The sequence below is a fragment of the Chiloscyllium plagiosum genome, unplaced genomic scaffold (genome assembly GCF_037043375.1).
Source record: "Chiloscyllium plagiosum isolate Xiang-an unplaced genomic scaffold, Cpla_swu_hap1 HiC_scaffold_15, whole genome shotgun sequence".
In the NCBI taxonomy this organism is placed as follows: domain Eukaryota; kingdom Metazoa; phylum Chordata; class Chondrichthyes; order Orectolobiformes; family Hemiscylliidae; genus Chiloscyllium; species Chiloscyllium plagiosum.
In genome coordinates, this window is record NW_028270153.1 from 62,010,952 (window position 1) to 62,031,896 (window position 20,945).

Sequence of the window (20,945 nt, forward strand, 5' to 3'; positions counted from 1 at the left end):
TGTTTTATTTTTTTTTCTTTTTTTCAGTTCTTTTCTGTTGTTGTGTTTTTTTTTGTTAAATTTTGGCTATTGTATATTTGAGCTAATTGTATATCAATGTTTATATCTGAGAGTTTTGTTATTTTTGTAAACTTGTAAAAATGTTAAATTTCTAATAAAAATATCTATATAATAAAAAAAAAGGATTGCGAAGCTGAACACTTTTTCCATATTTCATCATTTTTCTGCCTTTATATTTTATGATTTGGTTTATTTTTCTGCGTTTTGAGAGTGGCGACATTATACACCACTTTGCGTTGCCTTTTTTAACAAGATATGTGACAAACAATAAGTCAAATCACTGGGCGGCTTTTGGGTAGGTGTATTTATGTCAGATCTTGTTAGTTTGGTGCATGTCTCTGACTGTAGCAATAATATAGTCTGCACCTAAAGCATGTAATCGATGTTGGCCTACCACTGTGGCTTCATACTGGCATTTACCTTCCAGAAGGGCATCAAATGTATGTGCCTTTTCCTTCCCCAAAAGATCTTCCTCTGATCGGTGTAAAAATGGCCACCAATTCATTCCTTCTTCAGAGAAGTCACATTCATGCCCTTTGCTGCAGCACCCTGTGACAAACTGGTTAATGGACTCTCAGGCTCTCAGTCCATATATCGAGTTGGTGTCTGTTCATCCTGAAGTTAACTGCTCCTTGAGCTGGTCTTCAATATGCTTTTGATTACTTTATCATCCTCAGAAAGGCAAAATTGATTTATTCTCTTATTTAAGTCCCGCCTTATAATATTAAAGATGTCAAACATTTCTTCTAAAGATCATTTATTGATTGATTTGTTAAATGAACTACATCTTCTATTTAAACTGCCATGAAAATATCACTTACTCATTCTCCAGCCCAGAGCCAAATGTTTGCCTTCAGTTTCTTATTGACGGTCTGCTTCTTTATACAGTGCAGTGTTCCTTTATGCTTTTCTTTTACTTACTTTGCTAATCTATCCTTTTATTTTGCCTTTTCTGCTTCCATATTACCTTATTTATCACAGTTCCAGTGCCTTTAATGAGTGTCTTTCAGAAACAACAGCCTGTAGCAGCAGGTTTCAGTTAATAGAGCTGAAAGGTAATAAAGGGAAGCTTTCTCAGTTCAGAAAATCACTTCTGAAATTTTAAAAATGTTATTTTCTTCACGTTCTCTATTTCTTCTGTATTTAAACTGAATGTAGTCTTTGAATGCTGCTTTTACTTACAAATGTTTAAGAAGCTTTTTGATTGCTCACCTTAACGCTTAAATCAGAAAACAGGCTGACTTTTTAAATTTAAAAAAAACTGATGCACAGCTTCTGGCTAGATAGAACTTAAATTTTAGATAGAAAAGAGATGTATCTGCCTCCTGGTAATTTTGTTTGCAGATCTGCACTCATATAAACATTATGCCGTTTATCTCATGCTTCCATTAGCATTTACTATAGCTTACCACCGTGCTGCACCATGATCTGCCCTTGTGATGGGCTCTTAGCTTCAGCAGGGTATTCATACCAATGAATGTTGTCAACAGAGAGACCTAGCGGTTCAAGTATGTAACTCTTTGAAGTTTGCAAAGAAGCTGTTTAGCACACTTGTCTTCATTACTCAGACCTTTGAGTACAGGAGTTGGGATGTTATGTTGAGGTTGTATAAGACATTGGTGAGTCTTCTTGTGGAGTACTGTGCACAGTTCTGGTCACCCAGTTATAAAGAGGATATTTTTGAGCTGGAGAGGATTCAGAAGAGATTTACCAGGATGTTGACAGCAAAGGAGAGCTTGAGTTATAAAGAAAGGCTGGAAAGGCTAGTTCTTTTTTCACTGGAGCACAGGAGGTTGAGAGGTGACCTTATAGAAGTTTATAAAATGATGAGGGATATAGATAAGGTGAACAGCAGGTGCCCTAGCATGGGGGAATTTCAAGATTAGGGGGTACATGTTTAAGATGAGAGATGGAAGATTCTAAAAAGACATGAGGGGTATTTTTTTTTAAACAGAGAGTAGTTCATGTGTGGAATGAACTTCCAGAGGATGTGATGGGTACAGGTTCAGTTACAACATTTAAAATACATTTAGATAAGTTCATGAATAAGAAATGTTTGGACAGATATGGGCCAAATGTAGGCAGGTGGAATTAGTTTAGTTTGGGATTATGGTCGGCATCAACTGGTTGGACCATTGTTGTATGACTCTATTACTCTAAGTGAGACTTCAGTTAGCTCTCATAACATATGAATAAGAGGCGAGTAACATGGTACTGAAAGCTTCATTAGATGGTCATTACAGTTCCTGATATCCACATAGATTACAGTCTCAGTGCATGCCTGAACAATCTGGTTACAAACTGTTACACATTTCCCTCAGCTGTCATGCTGCAAGTGATCCCAGTAAGATGGAGTCCGAGGTCTTTATACATTCAATTCACATGCTATAGTATGGTGATTATATTTTGAGCTTAGCAAAAGTGAGGACTGCAGATCAGACTGCTGGAGATCAGAGTCAAGATTAGAGTGGTGCTGGAAAAGCACAGCGGGTCAGGCAGCATCCAAGGAGCAGGAAAATCGACGTTTCAGGCAAAAGCCCTTCATCAGGAAACCAGATACAATGTGTTTGGATGATACTATTTGAAGGTCAGGCAGCATCTGAGGAGCAAGAAAATCAATGGTTCGGGCAAAAGTCCTTCATCAGGAATGCGGGGCTTTTGCCCAAAAGGTCAATTTTCCTGCTCCTCAGATGCTACCTGGCCTGCTGTGCTTTTCCAGCACCACTCTAATCTTGACTATATTTTGAACATGTCTATTAAAGGGATGTCATTCTTGGCTGGAAGATACTACAAAGCAGGTTCAGTCCCAGGCTTGGATTAGCAGTAAGCAATGGCAAGGAGAGAAATTAAGAATCTATTTTGTCTTGTGCAGACATCAAGGGCACAACTTTAAAGTGAGAACTTGGTCTTTGAAAAATGAAATATAAAAAAAGGATCGTTGAAATCTAGACAGAGCTCCCTCCAAAATGTCTGAGTTTGATAAATTGGATAAGGCTTGAAGACAGGAAAATTAACTTGCTGCATTGAATTGAATGAGGAGAAAACTTGAGGATTAACCAATTCTTGCTCCTAATGTCACAAACTGGTTTTCCTATGTTTCCTCTACACTGGCAGAAAGAGCAGACATTATTAAAAAAGACAGCACTCAAAGAGCAACCAGTCTGTTCAGTGGAGGTCCTCATTATTTAAGGCAAGTTACTTCTGTTTGGTAAGAGCAAGGCCATCATTCCATTGTAAATGTCGTGATAGAGTTCACCCCCTTTTTTAAAATTCTTTTATGGAAATACGCGTCACTTTAGTCCAGGCCTAAGTGCCAATGAACTGAGTGGCTTCCCAGGCCATTTCACACAGCAGTTAAGAACCTAGAGTCATGTTCGGATCAGACCAGGTAAGGACAGCAGATTCCCTTCTCTAAAGGGGCACTAGTGAACCCGCTGGGCTTTTATCACAATCACCATTTATGCGCCTCGCTTCCAATTCCAGCTTTTACTGAATCCAAATTCCACCATCGGGATTTGAACCTATATCCCCAGCCTTAAATTCTGAATTGCTAGGCCAGTAACATTACCCAGACATCATCCCTCACCCCAACTCCGGTTGGAATGATCGATTTGAAATTCCACCAGCTGCCAAGTTGGGGTCTCAACCGAGAGTAATGAAGAGAAGTCATAACTATCTCAAAGTATTACCTTTCATTTCTCTCTGCCAAACCTACTGCATTTCTCCCAGTATTATCTGTTTGTTTCAGATTCACTGTGCTTGCAGTATTTGGCACCGCATTACTAGTCCAGTGATAATTACCACTGTACCACCTTCTCCCCTCATTTATTCCTGGAGAGTCTGGACAGTCTAAGATGGCCAAGAGCATCAAGTTCCTAAGACTGACAATCATCAATAATCTGTCCGAGACCACCGCAGTCAAGAAGGTACAACACCACCTCTTCTTCCTCAGGAAGTTAAGGAAATTCGGCATGTCCATAAACACGGTCACCAACTTTTATGGATGCACCATAGAAAGCGTTCTGTCTGGATGCATCATGGCTTGGTACAGCAACTGCTCTGTCCAGGACCATAAGAACCTACAGAGTTGTGAACACAGCCCAGTCCATCACACAAGCCAATGTTCCAACTTGGTGTCTCTACTTCATGATGTTTAAGTTCTGTAATACCAAACAATTTTGATCCTTTGGAGAGGTGTATGGAGGAGGGAGTCTGGAACTTTGTAATTCCTGAGACTTCATTGAATACCATTGAGTATCAGTCAATATCCATTGACTCCATCTATTTCTCGATGCCTTCAAAAGACAGCTATCATCATCATCAAAGGCCCCTCTCTTCCTATGGGCAGAAGATACAAAAGCTTAAATATGTGCACCACCAGGTTTAAGAACAGCTTCTCCCCTGCTGTTATTAGACTGATGCATGGACCTCTCAAATCCTGTACCTAAGCACAGTGAAAAGTTTTGTTTTGCATGCTGAACAGGCACAGCGTACCATACAAAGATCATGGAATATTGAACAGAGCAAGGGATACAAAGTTACAACTGAAAAGAAGAGCAACATTAGATTTGGAATTTGAGAGTAGTTTCTCAAGTGATTGTAACATGCATTATCGTTGTTACCCAGGAGTCCAAAAGCAATGGATTGCAATAACTTTAGAACCATAATGCGTCATTAGGGATCTTTAAAATTATAATAGAAAGTAAAACTACAATTATTAAAGGTTTTGGACTTGAGGGAGGATCAAATGGAAGAATATTTGATTCAAGAACAATCATGGATAAATGTCTATGAGTAAACAGGAGCATTATCAGTTACTTCATTAATTCGGGTTTGAAGCAGTTGATCATTGGAGTGGATTCTTTTGGCTGAACATGAGTGAGCTTTGCTGTTACAAATTTATTCCCTTCAGCCTCATTTATTTTCTTCCAACTCAGGGGTGGGGGTTGGAGGGATAGTTATGACAAGTGCTGAAAGTGAACCCACCGATACCAGTAGTGTCAGTGTACTGTATATAAACCACCCGCATGTCTGAAGGCTATTGTTACTAAAATGTCCTGGCAGCAAAGCTATGGGATCAGATGAAATTTTTGTTTTCCATTGATATTGCTCTTCACTGACTGCAATGTTGAGTAATGCAGCCATTTTCGTATCCAGTCAAATCCACTTGCCCAATGGGTGGGTTTGGTTAAAATTGTCCCAGCTAATATGACAATACTATGGCTTTAAGAAATATATTTTGTTCTGATGCTTTTTTTTTGAAGAAAGGTTTTAGAGCACAGCTACTAAACACCTTGCCTTGGGATTTTTTTTAAAAGTTGGAACAATAGAAGCAGCCTGAATGGGTGGGGTCAAGCTCCCACAGAACAGGGATTTTTAGTTTTTTTAAAAAAACGTTTTTCAGAAGCAGTTGCTATTGGGGTCTTGAAGATGTGGAATCTATTCTTTCCTCTCTTGGTTACAGCTAAACGCTGGGGGATTCTCTTCCTGCTGTTGGAATTGCAGGTGAAATGATCTGTTTTCTGAACTTGCCTTTTTCCAAGGGTGTGTTTATGGGATGTTACTATATTTTCTTTAGCACCCATGTCATGTGTGTGCAGCTGTAGGACACAATGTAGAAACAACAAGTGCAGAAACCTTTATGGGGTGTTACTATATTGGTACAGTTACTGTTTAGTAGTTAAATAATCTATTATTCTGTTAAGTTTCCTAATAGAGTTTCCTAATAGAGTTTCCTAATAGAGTTTCCTAATAGAGTTATAACTAAGCCAATTTTTTCTTTTGTTACATTTTAGCTATACTGTATGAATAAAGTGTATTTTGTTTCAAATCTGATATTTTAACTGTCAAATTGCACCTGGAACATAACACTAACTTTTAAAATAAGTAAATGTTAGAGTCTAGACTATCTTCTTAATACATTTTGTGGGGTTTTGGTTTGGTTCATAGCACTAACTTTGCAAAGAAATACAATGAACATTAAATCAGACCACAGGTTAATATATTAAACTGTCAAAAACTATATAAATAGTCAAGTAAACAGTTCTAATTTTTTTGCCTCCTTTACAGAGAACAGACTTGAGCTTATCCTGACATATAAAAGGAGAGTGATGGCTGTCTAGGAAACACTTGATAGTAATCCAGTTTGACCTGTCAGTGAGGACTGCAGATGCTGGAGTACCAGAGTTGAAAAATGTGGTGCTGAAAAACACAGCAGGCCAGGCAGCATCCGAGGAGCAGGAGAATCGACGTTTCGGGCATAAGCCCTTCTTCAGGAATTCTCATTCCTGAAGAAGGGCTTATGCCTGAAACTTGTTGTAGTCTTAAAGATTCAGACATCTACACTTCTGCACCAGAATTATGATTGTACATTATTTGTCATATTTCTCCCATCCTTATGAAACAGTACTAAAGAAATTTATTAGTAATAAGTACATAAATTCATACTTGAGCACACTTACCCTCCAGACATCATTTTGTTGATACAAATTAAAAACTGTCTTTGTTTCTTTTGACTATGAAAGCCTGTTGCTGAACTACAATCTGAAATGTACAATTATCTGATGTTCGGCTAGGGTCTTAAAGGTACAGATCAGGTTAGCAGCTAAACAATGTATCCACCTTCTTAATGATCCAAGAATTCACTAGTGTTATACTGACTTAGTGCAAAACTCTCAACAAGAACACAAGTCAAAGCAGGAATGAGCCATTCGAAATGATTTTTGATTTCACAGGAGGCTGCTACGCTGTGACCTCAGGGGTCCACACACCAGGTAAGAGAAATTAGAGTGAGGATCAATGAGAAGACATTCTGTCGGGACAGTTAGTCTGTGGAATTCTCTTCCGCAGAAAGCTGGGGAGACCAAGTCACTGAATTTATTCAAGGGTGAGTTAGACAGATTCTTAATAAACAAGGAGTGTCAGGGGTTATGTAGAGCAGATGGAGTATGAATCTGGGGTCACAAACACATCAACCATGATCTTATCGAATGGTACAGCAGACTTGATGAGCTGAATGGCCTACTCCCAATCTGAAATCCCCTGATCTTAATCTACTCAACCTCACTTTATAAGACAGCCCACTCATCCAAGGGATCATTCCAGTCAATATTTGTTGTACATTCTCCAAGACATGTCTAAGACAGCGAGACTAAAACTTTCCACAACACTGCAGGTGTAGTTTCAACAAATTCCTGGACAACTCCACGAAAACTTCCTTCCTTTCAAAATCATTATAGGCTTTACCTGCATGTTAACTTTGTGTTTAACGTTAGAAGCCACAAATTCTTTTGAACAATGCATTTACTAGCTTCTCACGTTTGAAAAAATATTCTGCTTCCTCATTCTCACTCTCAAAGTTGACTACCTTCCTGCCCATTCATGTAAACTATCCATATCTTTTCACAGTCTCTTCACATCTCCTTCTGGGTCGAGTTTGCAGCTTCAGCGAACATACATTATTCTTAGTTCCTTCATCTAAGACACTGCTGCAGACCCTAGCTACGTACTTGATCACATCAATCTCAAACTCAATAGGAAACTCTTTCAGATTATGATCACTCTTCCCTGGAGGATTCTTCATGACAAGATTACTAATTAACTCCAATAACTCTAATGCATTGTTCCAGCAAGCTGCCCCATGAACTCATCCTCCAAGTCTTAATGATAAATTGAATTTGCCAGTTTATATAAAAATTGCATTAGACTTGTTCCATGTTCTTCTAATTCCCTAATCTATACTCTGTAAATAATATGATTACTGTTAGACTATCCATAAACTACTCAATGTTGTCTAAACCCCATTATTTCTTAATTCTAACATACAAATGCTACATTCTGATTTCCAGGATAAATTAATTTCTCCTGTTGCCTCTACCATATCCTTCCTTATCAGAGATGCCTCACCACCTCTTTCATTGTGCATATCTTTTCTTAAAAAAAGGTCACATACTCCAAATATTCTGTTCCCAATCCTTGTCACACAAAAGTTTTTCATGGCTATTAGATCAAAACCATTCATCGCTATCCATGCCATTAATCTATCTACATTATTAAGAATGGTCCAGACAGTTAGGTAAAGCACTTGAGTTTGAACGACTTGCTATTTTTCCTTGACATGCCTGGAGTCACTAATGCTCTATTAAAATTAATAAGCTCTCTGTCCTTTCCTGACATCATTTGCTTGATTCTACTCAAATTGACACTTTGCTTCACATTCTCAACTTTTCTCTTCAGACTTGTACAAATGCCATTATCTGAAAGCTCACTCCCAGCTAAGCCAAATCTATTCGCCAGAATACTGGTAACGGGTCAGTTTAAATGAAATCTATCCTCGCAGAACAGTTCCTTCTGACCCCATGAATGTGCCCAGTGATATTGGTGGCTGGTGATGGGGATCCTTCAGAGCTCAATTGATGAGCTCAAGTCGCCAGGTACCCGCTCTGACTTTCATTTCAAGAATTCTCAAAGTTTAGCTTGCTTAGGAGGGCAGGAAACTGAATACTAATAATGCAATTTGTGGCATTAATGAGGAACCTAACAAGCAATAACCCCTCTTAATCGACAACTCCCCACTACCAAGTGTGAAACTCACCACATTGCTTGGCAAAAGCATAAGGTATACAGCGAAAAACTCCAGACATTGAGATCACCCTGGCCGGATTTCCTGTCTGATATTCTCGCAAAACTTATAGCTCACATTGCTTAGACTGCTGGAACACTCCAGCCATAGTCACTGCCATAATGTAGGAAATGTAGCAGCCAATTTACACACAACAAACTCCCAAAAAACCTGTGCGATAACAAGCAGGTTAGCTATTATTGTCATATTGATAGAGAGACAAATATTGAGCAGATAACCACAGGTAATTCACAGGTCTTTTTTCGAAATAGTGTCATGGAAATGTTTTTCTATGTCCACCGCTGTAAGAGGCCCTATTCCCCTCTGCACCAAATTCCACTCGATTTACTGTACACCCTATTGGTGCATCCCTCCAGTGAGACAGGATACAATTGCATAATCATAGCATTTACAACTCATATCATCAGCTCTGACTCATCAATGCTGGGAATTTTGCTGACTCAACCAGCAAGAAAAAATTCTCAATAAAAGCTAATGGAAACAAGCTGTCACTGATTACTCAATCAGCTATGGAGTTGTCCTGTGCACACTCGAATCAGCAAGAGCAAATATTGTGTTTCCAATTATTCTGAAGAGCTATGGTGAAGTTTGGCTGGTTTTGCTGCCATCTGAAATCCCAGTCTGGGATTACATTCTTGTTATCATTGTCATCTATTTAATCTCATGCCTTCTGCCATCGAAGACTATTCCTGTTAGGGTACACCTCCATTTAGTTCTCTACTTCTGTGGCCCCATGAGTTCTGAGCCCTTCTCAGGCACTGGCAGTCCTGCACTGGATCCTCTCTGGTAGCCCACCACTCCGGCAGCCTACCACTCACTGGTGCCTCAGCGATCTAAGATTCCCTGGCACATTTTGCCAGCTGTCCAGCCACAATCCATGTTAATGGATGTGAGCAAATTGCTGGGAGGTGAGGGGGCTGTGAGATCCCAAGCCAAAGTGTATTCCACCTCGCAACCAAACCAGGTAAACTTCCATGATGGGGTTGATAAATCCCTTGACTGAGTACTCATCGACAGCTTTTTGTGCCAAATGCACCCAATTTCAGTCAAACAAGGCAGTATCCTTTCTGCAAGATTCACCAGTTACGTACATCAAAGGCAGAGCCAAGAAATGTCGCGATCCTTTCTGCTTTAGGAGTGATCCATCTGTACAGTGGTCACTGATAACAGTACAGGCATCCCTCGTTGTACTGCTCCAATGAGCAACCTTTCCAGTGACTTCTCATGGACTCAGGCCAAGAATAGGAGGATTTAGAGAAAAATGTTGTGAACACAGAATGAGACTGTTGTACGGTATTCAGTCCTGAAGCAAGTTCTGTAGGGATCCAAGGGCAAGTCTTTGAATCCTGGATTTGTTGGTTTCAGGTTCCGATTCACGTTACTACTATTTCTCAGTCCAAGCATCTTCTCCCTGCATTCCCATTGGCAGTATCGTAGGAGCTGCCTGATGTGTTAAGCAGGGTCTGCCCTTCCTCCTCCGAGGGGCGGCTGTCCTTGCCGACTTCCTGGACCGCAAGGTGCATACTGATGCTCCCTCCTTGCTCCATCTCTGGGGTGAAAACTGGATCCCCTGGATGGGTTTCCTGGACAACACGCTCAGGGTCAGTCTCCTCCTGCTTCTTTTTCTGAAAAAAGGTACAAAGAGTAGGCCTCCATGAGACATCACATAGACAATGAGCCACTCCTGAAGCAGAAACTGCTCAGTTAGCATTGCAGGAAGATTCCACAACATTCAAGGAACCACTCAACCGTGCAGGGCATCTGATACAGTAGCAGCCGCCATTTGCCACTGCATTGGAGATTGGGGTGTACACCTCAAACGACCTGGACAGACCAGGATTGCAGGAACCTTCCAATGCTTGGAAACATCCCATGTCGAAATTGCTAGACTCCCTCCCCCCTCTGGAATGGATTGGGAATACCATAGAATGAATTGGGATTCTGCGTGTTCCAACAAATTGGGAATGTTGTGGATGGACAGCCAGGGCTCAAATATCTAGTATTTGGGGTTGTTCCGTTTGGGGGGTCAAATCCCCTGATACACTCAAACAGGCGAAGTGTGCAAGTTTTCCACCCAAGTCATTCAAAGTAATGGAACTCCGACTCTGCTGCCTCTGGAGGCACCAAGGGGTAAGCAACATTCAGCTTGTTGAGGAGGCAGAGGCACCAGCTCATTCTTAACCATTTCTGAGCCTGGCAGAAATAACTGAAGGCACTGACCTTTCTTTGAATGAAACCCAAAACTTGATCCAGATAACCTGTGGAAAAGGACATGCCTGTTAATGGAATATGAATATCCTGACACCTCTCTGACTGACTGAATTATTCTCCTTTTGATTTATTCCTGAGTTGACATGTTTACAAATTCTCTCTTGTTCTAAATTAACGCCACCGGAGGAAACAGTGGTTCCTCTGTACCAGGCCGTCTCAGAATAACTTTCAGAATGCCTCCAGGCACCAAGGACCTGGGTTTGATTCCAGCCTTGGCCAACTGTCTGTGTGCAGTTTGCACATTCTGCCCAGGTTTGTGTGGGCTTCTTCCGGATACTCCGGTTTCCTCCCACAATCCAAAGATGTGCAGGTTGGCCGTGCTAAATTGCCCACGGTGTTCAGGAGTGTGTAGGTTAGGTGCATTAGTCAGGGGAAATGTAGAGTCATAGGGTAGAGGAATGGGTCTGGGTTACTCTTCGGAGGGTCGGTGTGGACTTGTTGGGCCAAATGGCCTGTTTCCTCACTGCAGGGATTCTATGATTCTGTGAATAACCCTCCTCGGGTCATCCATAATCTATGGATCCTCAGGCAAAATGTATACAGTCCCTCATTTTGACTCCTCCTCAATAATGGAGATATCCAGACTGTGTTGTCTCTCTCCCAAGCCAGTGAGGTTGATCCTGGGGCTGAGCAGGATAGTCCAAATGAGGGACGAACAACTTTGTGTTACTGGGGAATTTTACTTTATTTTGGTAACCCAAAGAAGTCTTCCACTGAAGACAGGTATTCTATCTGAACAGTCTTTCCAGCATCAAGCAACCTTTTAACTGACGGGCTGATAAATTCCATCATCAATTGGATAATCCTGGATTCAACAACCCATAAGTACCTCCTTGCTATAATGTTGCTACTCCCGTCGAGCAGTTTGGAATGTTTCCCTACATTAGAAGGTGCTACATAAATACAACTTGTTGATGAGTAGACTTTACGCAAATCTGACTTATTTAGACCATGGCATTCAAATGCAAGATTCTTAAATGAGCTAGAAAAAAAATCTAACAATTTTCCTATAAAAGAATCAATTCCCTCTTTAGTGTTACATAATACTCGGGGGGCAATTTCAACCCAAGCTGTTTTTACTTTCTGCATTTAGGAGAGGTAATATTTTACATGCTTTGTAGCTAAAACTTGATCCAAATTGACAAATGCGTGAGTTGGAGTAGAAGATATCTCTGCACTTTAGGGTGAGGAGTTGGGTCAACAAAAATGAGGTACCAATGGCATCAGTACTGATGGGAGGTTACCATCATATTTAGATTAGATTCCCTCCAGCATGGAAACAGGCCCTTCAGCTGAACAAGTCCACACCGACCCTCCAAACGGTAACCCACCCAGACCCATTTCCCTCTGACTAATGCACCTAACACTATGGACAATTTAACATGGCCAATTCACCTGACCTGCACATCTTTGGACTGTGGGAGGAAACCCACGCAGACACAGGGAGAATATGCAAACTCCACACAGACAGTCACCCAAGGCTAGAATCGAACCTGGGTCCCTGGCACTGAGAGGCAGCAGTGCTAACCACTGAGGCGTCGTGTAACCCACAAAGCTTATAGAAGCAATTTCCATTGTAAACGCAAGCACAGGAATTTGCAATTTAGAAGTTGCCTCAAAAGTGTGATATAAATGCCAGTAACGAAAATCAAGGACTTGCAAACTGTCAAGTACAAGTAAGTATAAATGTTTTAATAAGTTTGGAAAAATTTAAATTAACCAGGATCAAGCCACAAGTCTGTTTCTTGGGAATATTGACTTAGACTCTCACTAAGACAGAGTGAAAAATTTGGCCAGGCTTTCATTTTAAAGCACATTTCGAGTAATTTTTTCATAATTTCCAGATGTCTAGGCCAAAATCTAACCCAGTCTTAAAATTGATAAAACTAGTTAACCGGCAGCTTGAAGCATGTTTTGGATAATCTATATCAAGGCTTTTTAATTGAATACCTGGCTAAGCCAAATCTATTATCAAGTTCCACAATATTCAGTGTAATTGTCAAAACCAAAGACTTACCTAACCTGCTGCAGATGAATAAAGCTATGCACAAGATAAGTAGCACAGCCAAAAAGCCAATTGCAACTTTGTAGGATTCATTGTTCTGGTATGGGATACCTGAAATGAAAGATTAAAGTTTATGGATTTAATTTTTTTTTTAAAATCAATATTTTGAATGCTCCCAGATTGATGTCATTGACCAGAAACCCAGCTGGACCCAGCCCAACATGGCCACTGGATTAGATCTTGAGCCATTTCCTTGTAGTCCTCAAGAAGCCTTCCTGTTAAACCGATAGGTCTAGAGGTGTAGGAAGGGACAGCCAAGAATTTGATCCAGCGATATATTTCCAAGTGAGGATGGCAAATCGTTTGGGGGGGGAATTTGCAGGTGGAGGTGGTCCATGTTTCTGTTGCCTTTGTCCTTCTAGATAATGGGAGTAGCAGTTGAAAGAGCTCTTAGTAAGTTGCTGCGGTGCATGCTGTAGATGGCTCACGCTGCTGCCACTATCACAGAATCCCTAACGTATGGAAGCAAGCATGCTGCCCATCAAGTCAAAACCAATCCTCCGAAATGCTTTCAACTCGGACCCGTCCCCCTACCCCAACCCTGCATTTCCCATCACCAACCCACATTGCCTGCGCATCCCTGAACACTATGGGCAATTTAGCATGGCCAATCGACTTAACCTGCACATCTTTGGACTGTGGGAGGACACCGGAGCACCCGGAGGAAACCCACGCAGACACGGGGAGAATGTGCAAACTCCAGTTTGAACCCAGCCTCCTGGTGCGGTGAGGCAACACTACCATGCCTACCTGATGGAGGGAGTGAATGTTTAAGATCCTTTTCTGATCTGTCCCAGATCAACACAGAGAATCAATCTTCCCAACACTCATCCAGGAACTACATCCTAATAGGAACTTAGGATGTAGTTCCTTGGCTTTTTGGGTTTGCTCCACCATCCAGTAACATCATGGCTCATTGAACTGTGGTCTTAACACCACTTTCCTGTCTGCACCCTCTGCCCTTTGATTCCCCTGTCAATCAAAAATCTAACTCATCTTGAACCAAATCAGTGGCCCAACCTCCACTACTTTCAGGGGAAGAGAATTACCCAAACCAACAACCACGAAGAGAAAGAAATTTGCCCCTTTGCCCCCATCTCTGTCTGATTAGGGAGATTTCTTATTCTCAAATTGTGTCCCCCTAGTTTCAGTCTCTCCTGCAAGAGAGGAAACATTCACACCGCATCCACCTTATCCAGACCACTCAGGATCTCGTGGGTTTCCATACGATCACTCTTTTGATCACTCAAACTATGAGCTCAAACATTCCTCATAGGATAACCTCCTCATTCTAGGATTGGGATAAGGGGGCCTATTTTTTCCCCCCCAGAGGTCTACGCTCCTCACAGTTTGACACACAAAAGACGGGCATTTGGAAACCCAGGGCTTGAATATCGAAGGTCCCATTTACAAACCTACTCAACAATTTTCATTTAAACTGAGAGATTTGGGGTCATCCACACAGCAAAGCCCAGATGGTGAAGACTACTCACCACACTCAACGTCGCTCCATGCAGTACCTGCTCGGATTTCTATCAGTCTAAGTGATGAACAGCTGTAAAGAAAGAAATGGCCATCAGCAGCAACAGAAACTCCCACCCCCCCATCATGAATAAACTCTGCAATCGACAGAATCAATCCTCACTCTGCCCCTTCATTGATCTTTGATCAACAGGGAGGTGTGAAATTACACTAGACCTTAGCACTGTTGGCTCAGGATAGGAGGAATATCCAGGCCAAGCTCTTGATAGCTAGCCAGGAGCACACGGACATGGATACCTGGACAGGACAAGATCAGATTTAGCAGCCAGCACTTTTTCCCTTTCCAAATCCATTCCCTTTTCCTCAGACCATGGACTTTCCAAGATGTGTCATTCTCCAGGTGCTACAGGACATTGATGATGCCTCTTCTGGAAGACTGTGTCAGTTCTGATCACCCAGTTATATAGGAAGGATATTATAAAGCTTTACAGGGTTCAGAAGAAATTGGAGAAAGTGAGGACTGCAGATGCTGGAGATCAGTGTCGAGAGTGTGGTGCTGGAAAAGTACAGCAGGTCAGGCAGCATCTGAAGAGTAGGCGAGTCGATGTTTTGGGAATAAGCCCTTCATCAGGGAGGTAATGGGGATGAGAGATAAACAAGGGACTGGGGGTGGGGCGGGGAGGAAGGTAGCTGGGAAGGCAATAGGTGGATGCAGGTGGGAGGTGATTGTGATAGGTCAGTGGAGAGTTTGGAGTAGATCGGTTGGAAGGAGGATGGACAGGTAGGACAGGTCAAGAGGGTGGTGCCAAATTTGAGGTGGGGGGGGGGGGGGGGGGGGGGGGGGAGGAGATTTGGAAACTAGTGAAGTCGATCTCGATACCCGTGTTGTTGAAGGATCTCAAGGCAGAAGATGAGGCATTCTTCCTCCAGTTGGCAGGTGGATTTGATTTGGCGTTGGAGGAGGCCCAGGACTACCATGTCCTTGGCGGAGTGGGAGGGTGGAGCTGAAGTGGTCAGCCACAGGGCGATGGGGTTGTTTAGTGCGTCCCAAAGATGTTCTCTGAAATGCTCGGCAAGTTGGCGTCCTGTTTCGCCAATGTAGAGGAGACCACATCGAGAGCAACAGATGCAGTAGATGAGGTGAATGGATGTACAGAAAAATCTCTGCTGCCGGTGGAAGGATCCTTTGGGGCCTTGGATGGAGGTGAGGCGTGGGTGCGGGTTTTACACCTCTTCAGCTGGTAAGGGAAGGTGCCAGCAGTGGAGGGTGGGTTGGTTGGAGGCATGGACCTAAAGAGGGAATGGCGAAGGAAATGGTCTCTACAGAATGCAGACAGGAGTGGGGAGGGAAATATATCTCTGGCAGTGGCGTCTAATTGTAGGTAGTGGAAATGGCAGAGGGTAATGTGCTGTATCCGGAGAAGGTGAGGACCAGGGGATTTCTAGCCTTGCTGCAGTTGGAGTGGTGGCTTTCAAGGGCGGAGGTGCAGGAAGTGGAGGAGATGCCATGGAGGGCATTGCTGATCACATGGGATGGGAAACTGCTGTCCTTGAATTAGGTGGCCACCTGGGGTGGAATTGCCGAAAATGGAGATGGAGCAGTTCAAGAAGGGAGGGAGGTGTCCGAGATGGTTCAGGTGAACTTGAGGTCATGGTGAAAAGTGTTTGCGAAGTTGTGGTTGGATCAGCAGGAGAGGAAGAAATGAAGGGCTTGGAGGCCTTTGTCATGGCAGATGCAAGTGTATAGGGACTGAATATCCATGGTGAAGATGAGGCATTGGGGGCCGGGGAACCGAAAGTCATGAAAGAAGTGGAGGCCATGGGTGATGTGCCAAATGTAAGTGGGGAGTTCCTGGACTAAGGGGGTCATGACGGAGTCAAGTTATGAGGAAATAAGTTCCGTGAGGCAAGAGCAGGCTGAGATGACGGGTCGACCGGAGCAGTCAGGTTTGTGAATTTTGGGTAAGAGGTAGTACTGGGTGGTGCATGGTTCTGCATCTATGAAGCTGGAGGCTGTGGGATAGGGGATCCTCTGAGGTGTAACTCTGTACCCCTGTGTAATTCTGTACCCCACCCAGCCATGTAGCTGAGCCCATACAGAAGTGATGAGGATCTCACAACCACATCACAGCACCGATTTTAAGCCCTGCCCAACCCCTAAGGCACCAATCCACAATATTCCTGTTTAACAGTGTTCCTGGAAAGTCAGCCTGAAATGTACAATTCTGAATTTAACCACTTAGTTCAAGCAGCAAAGGCTTTGTTCAAGTACCTTACTTCTTGCAGCCAACCGTCTCGAATATATTAAAAATCGTGCACCCTGTTACAAGGTGTGCCTCTAACGTTTTGATTTCTGTCACTATTGGGCCCACCGTTCCATTATAAAATCTTCAATGATACATTTACATAGGGGACTGACTATGTAAACATGTTACACTGTAATTACACCCTCCTGTCAGAAGGGGTGCTAAAATGCTTCGATTTTGAGTCTCAACAGTTTATTGTAGAGAAGCTGCCATTGGGTTTACAGAATTATGATTTTAAGTCAAAGTTTCACACAAAAATAATGAAATATTTTGTTATACACATTAACTTGCGCACAGTCACATTTTTGGGACTGCTGGTACGTTTTGATTGTGTGATACGCACAGCAGAAATTCATTGAGACATCCAAGTTTCTTAGCAACACTTTTCTATGTTCTATGTTCAGGTGAGATTGTCACACCTTGTTATCAGTAAACAATTTTAAGAGGAGATGGTGGGATCGTGTTTACTAGCATTGGCCTGACAGTGGCAGCAAAGAGCAACTGCCAAAAATACTACTTTAAGATGATGATTTGGAGGTGCTGGTGTTGGACTGCGGTGAACAAAGTTAAAAATCATAAAACACCAGGTTATAGTCCAACAGGTTTATTTGGAAGCACTCGTGGTATCGATGGTAGACATGATTTCCAAATAAATAAAGTGCTTCCAAATAAACCTGCTGGACTATAACCTGGTGTTGTCTGGTTTTTATCTTTAAGAAAAGGTAATGATTTTAACTAAGTTTCTGTACATTGTTAGCCTGGGACCGATTTTGCTTCTCTATTCCTGCAGACCTTGGCAATAACACTATTACAAGGTGTCTACTGTTAGTTCATGTAAGAATTTGTTCCATACCTTAAAATCATTAACTAATACAGCTGATTCTAATTTAACAAGTGATAACCCTGCAGGATTTTACAATAAGATAAACAAACAACGCGTGCCACATTTTTGCACCCCCCCCCCCACAAACTCCAACACACACATATAGACAGTCAAACACAAATGTATAAATTAATATATGAACATGTATATTTAAACATCTGAACATGCACACACAGGCATATAAACACATATACATCCATATATACACACACACACACACACACACACATAATACACACTAGAACACACACCACATTCAGGGATTCCTGGCTTGTTCCAGATTTTAAAAAGCATTAACAAATATAGCTTACTTTAAAGTAAATCAATAATCAATAATGCTGCACGATTTTACAATATGACATGTACCTGTAAAACACTATACAGTCCACACACAGACACACATATACGTATAACACATAGAACCTACCACCATGTGTATAAAAAAAACTTGCCTTGCATATCTCCTTTAAATTTTCCCCCTCTCACCTTAAATCTATGCCCCCTAGTATTTGACATTCCCTAACCTGTGAAAAAAATTCTGAATACCCACCCTATCAATGGCACACACTAATTTATAGACACATGCACATAAGCACATGCACATTTACACAAGTGCGCATGCAGACATACATACATTCACATGTACATGTGCATCATTACGCATACACAAACACTCAGTCTAGATCACTCAGTACTATAAGCCAGAACAATTAAGCAAAGAAAAGCATGTTCCAGTATCAATTCTCCTTGTGTCTGTGTGGGTTTCCTCCCACAGTCCAAAGATGTGCAGGTTAGTTGGATTGGCCATGCTAAATCGTCTACAGTGTCCACGGAGGTTCAGGCTAGGTGGGTTAGCCATGGGAAATGCAAGGTTATGCTTGGGGGCAGTGGCTGGGAAGCTCTTTGGAGGGTCAGTGTGGACCAACATCAGGATCACAGACCATTCTACCTTTGGCTCCCTTTCAGGTCATGTGCCATGCATTTTCTATCCAGCAGAGGGAGCAAGACCAGAAGAACAAATTATCATGGCTGGTGGACACAAAAATTATAATTGCACAAATTATCCTGAAGAAGGGCTCATGCCCGAAACTTTGATTCTCCTGCTCCTTGGATGCTGCCTGACCTGCTGCGCTTTTCCAGCAACACATTTTCAACCAAAATTATAATGGCTGCGTCAGCAAACTTTAAAACATACATTGAACAAAGTAATAGAAAGAGAAATCCTATTCCCTCTCCCTTTCTAAATTCAGCTGTTAACTCCATTACCCCATCACTACTCGGCAAAAGTGAGTACTGCAGATGCTGGAGATTAGAGTCAAGGCTGTGGTGCTGGAAAAGCCCAACAGGTCAGGCAGCGTCCGAGGAGCAGGAAAATTGACATTTCAGGCAAAATCTCTTCACCAGGAATGAGGCTGGGAGCCCCGGGGATGGAGAGATATATGGGAGGGGATGGGACTGGGGAGAAAGTAGCTGAGAGTGCAGTAGATGGATGGAGGTGGGGGCAAAGGTGATAGGTCGGAGGGGAGGGTGGAGCGGAGAGGTGGGAAGGAAGATAGACAGGTAAGACAGGTCATGAGGACAGTGCTGAGCTGGAAGGTTGGAACGGGGTAAGGTGGTGGGGGTGGGGGTGGGATGAGGAAACTGGTGAAATGCATATTGATGCCATGGGGCTGGAGGGTCCTGAGGCGGAAGATGAAGCGTTCTTCCTCCAGGTGTCAGGCGGTAAAGGGAGTGGCGATGGAGGAGGCCCAGGACCTGCATGTCCTTGGAGGGGGGAGTTGAAGTGTTCGGCCAAGGGGCAGTGGAGTTGGTTGGTGTGGGAGTCCCGGAGATGTTCTCTGAAGCGCTCTGCGCATAGGCGCCCTCTCTCCTGAATGTACAGGAGACTGCATCGGGAGCAACGGATACAATAAATGACATGTGTGGAAGTGCAGGTGAAACTTTGATAAATGTGGAACGGTCCTTTGGGACCTTGGACGGAGTGAGGGGGGAGCATGGGCGCAGGTTTTGCAATTCCTGCAGTAGCAGGGGAAGGTGCCAGGAAGGGAGGGCGAGTTGGTGGCGCGCGTGGACCTGACAAGGGAGTCACGGAGGGAACAGTCTTTATGAAAAGTGGATCGGGTTGGGGGAGGGAAATATATCTCTAGTGGTAGGATCCCTTTGTAGGTGACATCTCCAGAACTCCACCACCCTGTGGCCGAACACTTCAACTCCCCCTCCCATTCTGCCGAAGACATGCAGATCCTGGGCCTCCTCCATCGACACGCCCTTACCACCAGACACCAGGAAGAAGAACGCCTCATCTTCCGCTTCAGGACTCTCCAACCCCATGGCATCAGTGTGGATTTCATCAGTTTCCTCATTTCCCCTCCCCCCACATCACCCCAGTTACAACCTTCCAGCTCAGCACCATCCTCATGACCTGTCCCACCTGTCCATCTTCCTTCCCACCTATCTGCACCACACTCCCCTCCGACCTACACCTTTACCCTCACCTCCATCCACATAGTGCCCTCTCAGCTATCTTTCCCCCAACCCCACCCCCCTCCCATTTATCTCTCCACCCCCGATGCTCCCAGCCTCATTCCTGATGAAGGGCTTTTGCCCGAAACGTCGATTTTCCTGCTCCTCGGATGCTGCCTGACCTGCTGCACTTTTAGAACACCACACTCTTGACTCTACCCATCATTACTGTCCATTCAAATGGGGTTTATGGTTGCAGAATCTACTCTTAACCAGCAATGACCAATATGTCACATTTGACAATACAATGTCCCAGTTGTAAGCTATTAACACCCACTGCTTTGGTTCATAGCTAGGTACCAGGCCACAGTAACTAATCCCATTACATAGTCATCAACTCTCCAGGAATTAATAAGTTACGCTCCAGCACATGGCTGTCAGCAATTCAGGTGAAACTTCACACACATTATAAAAGAAATTGCAAACTTTGATTGTCAGTTAAAAAAAAAATCTCATTTGAGAAAAAAGGGCAATAAAACATGTCATCCCATAAGATACAGGAGCTGGATACAGGATCTTATTCGGCCCACTACTCTGCCATTCAATAAGATCATGGCTGACCTTTCACCTCAACCCCACCTTGCTGCCTGATCCCCATATTCATTCATTTTCTTAGAATCTATCTATCCCAAAGCCATAGCCATGACCCATAGACCTCCTTCATGGAAGGAGACAGAGGGCAGTGGTGAAGGATCGTTTTCCTGACGGGAAGCC

The 20,945-nt window shown here is 43.0% G+C and overlaps 1 protein-coding gene across 1 annotated transcript in view; it reads right to left on the bottom strand.

Annotated features, from left to right (window-relative positions):
- Window positions 1-2,267: 2,267 nt before the first annotated feature.
- The window catches only part of LOC122560005 (tumor necrosis factor receptor superfamily member 5-like), a 70,195-nt gene continuing 51,517 nt past the window's right edge, over window positions 2,268-20,945 (bottom strand). The window contains exons 6-9 of the mRNA XM_043710156.2: window positions 14,531-14,592; window positions 12,990-13,088; window positions 10,922-10,959; window positions 2,268-10,326 (exon numbers count right to left, since the gene is read on the bottom strand). Of these exons, the coding sequence (XP_043566091.2) occupies window positions 10,093-10,326; window positions 10,922-10,959; window positions 12,990-13,088; window positions 14,531-14,592 (433 nt within the window). The 3' untranslated portion in view covers window positions 2,268-10,092. The remainder of the gene's footprint in view (window positions 10,327-10,921; window positions 10,960-12,989; window positions 13,089-14,530; window positions 14,593-20,945) is intronic.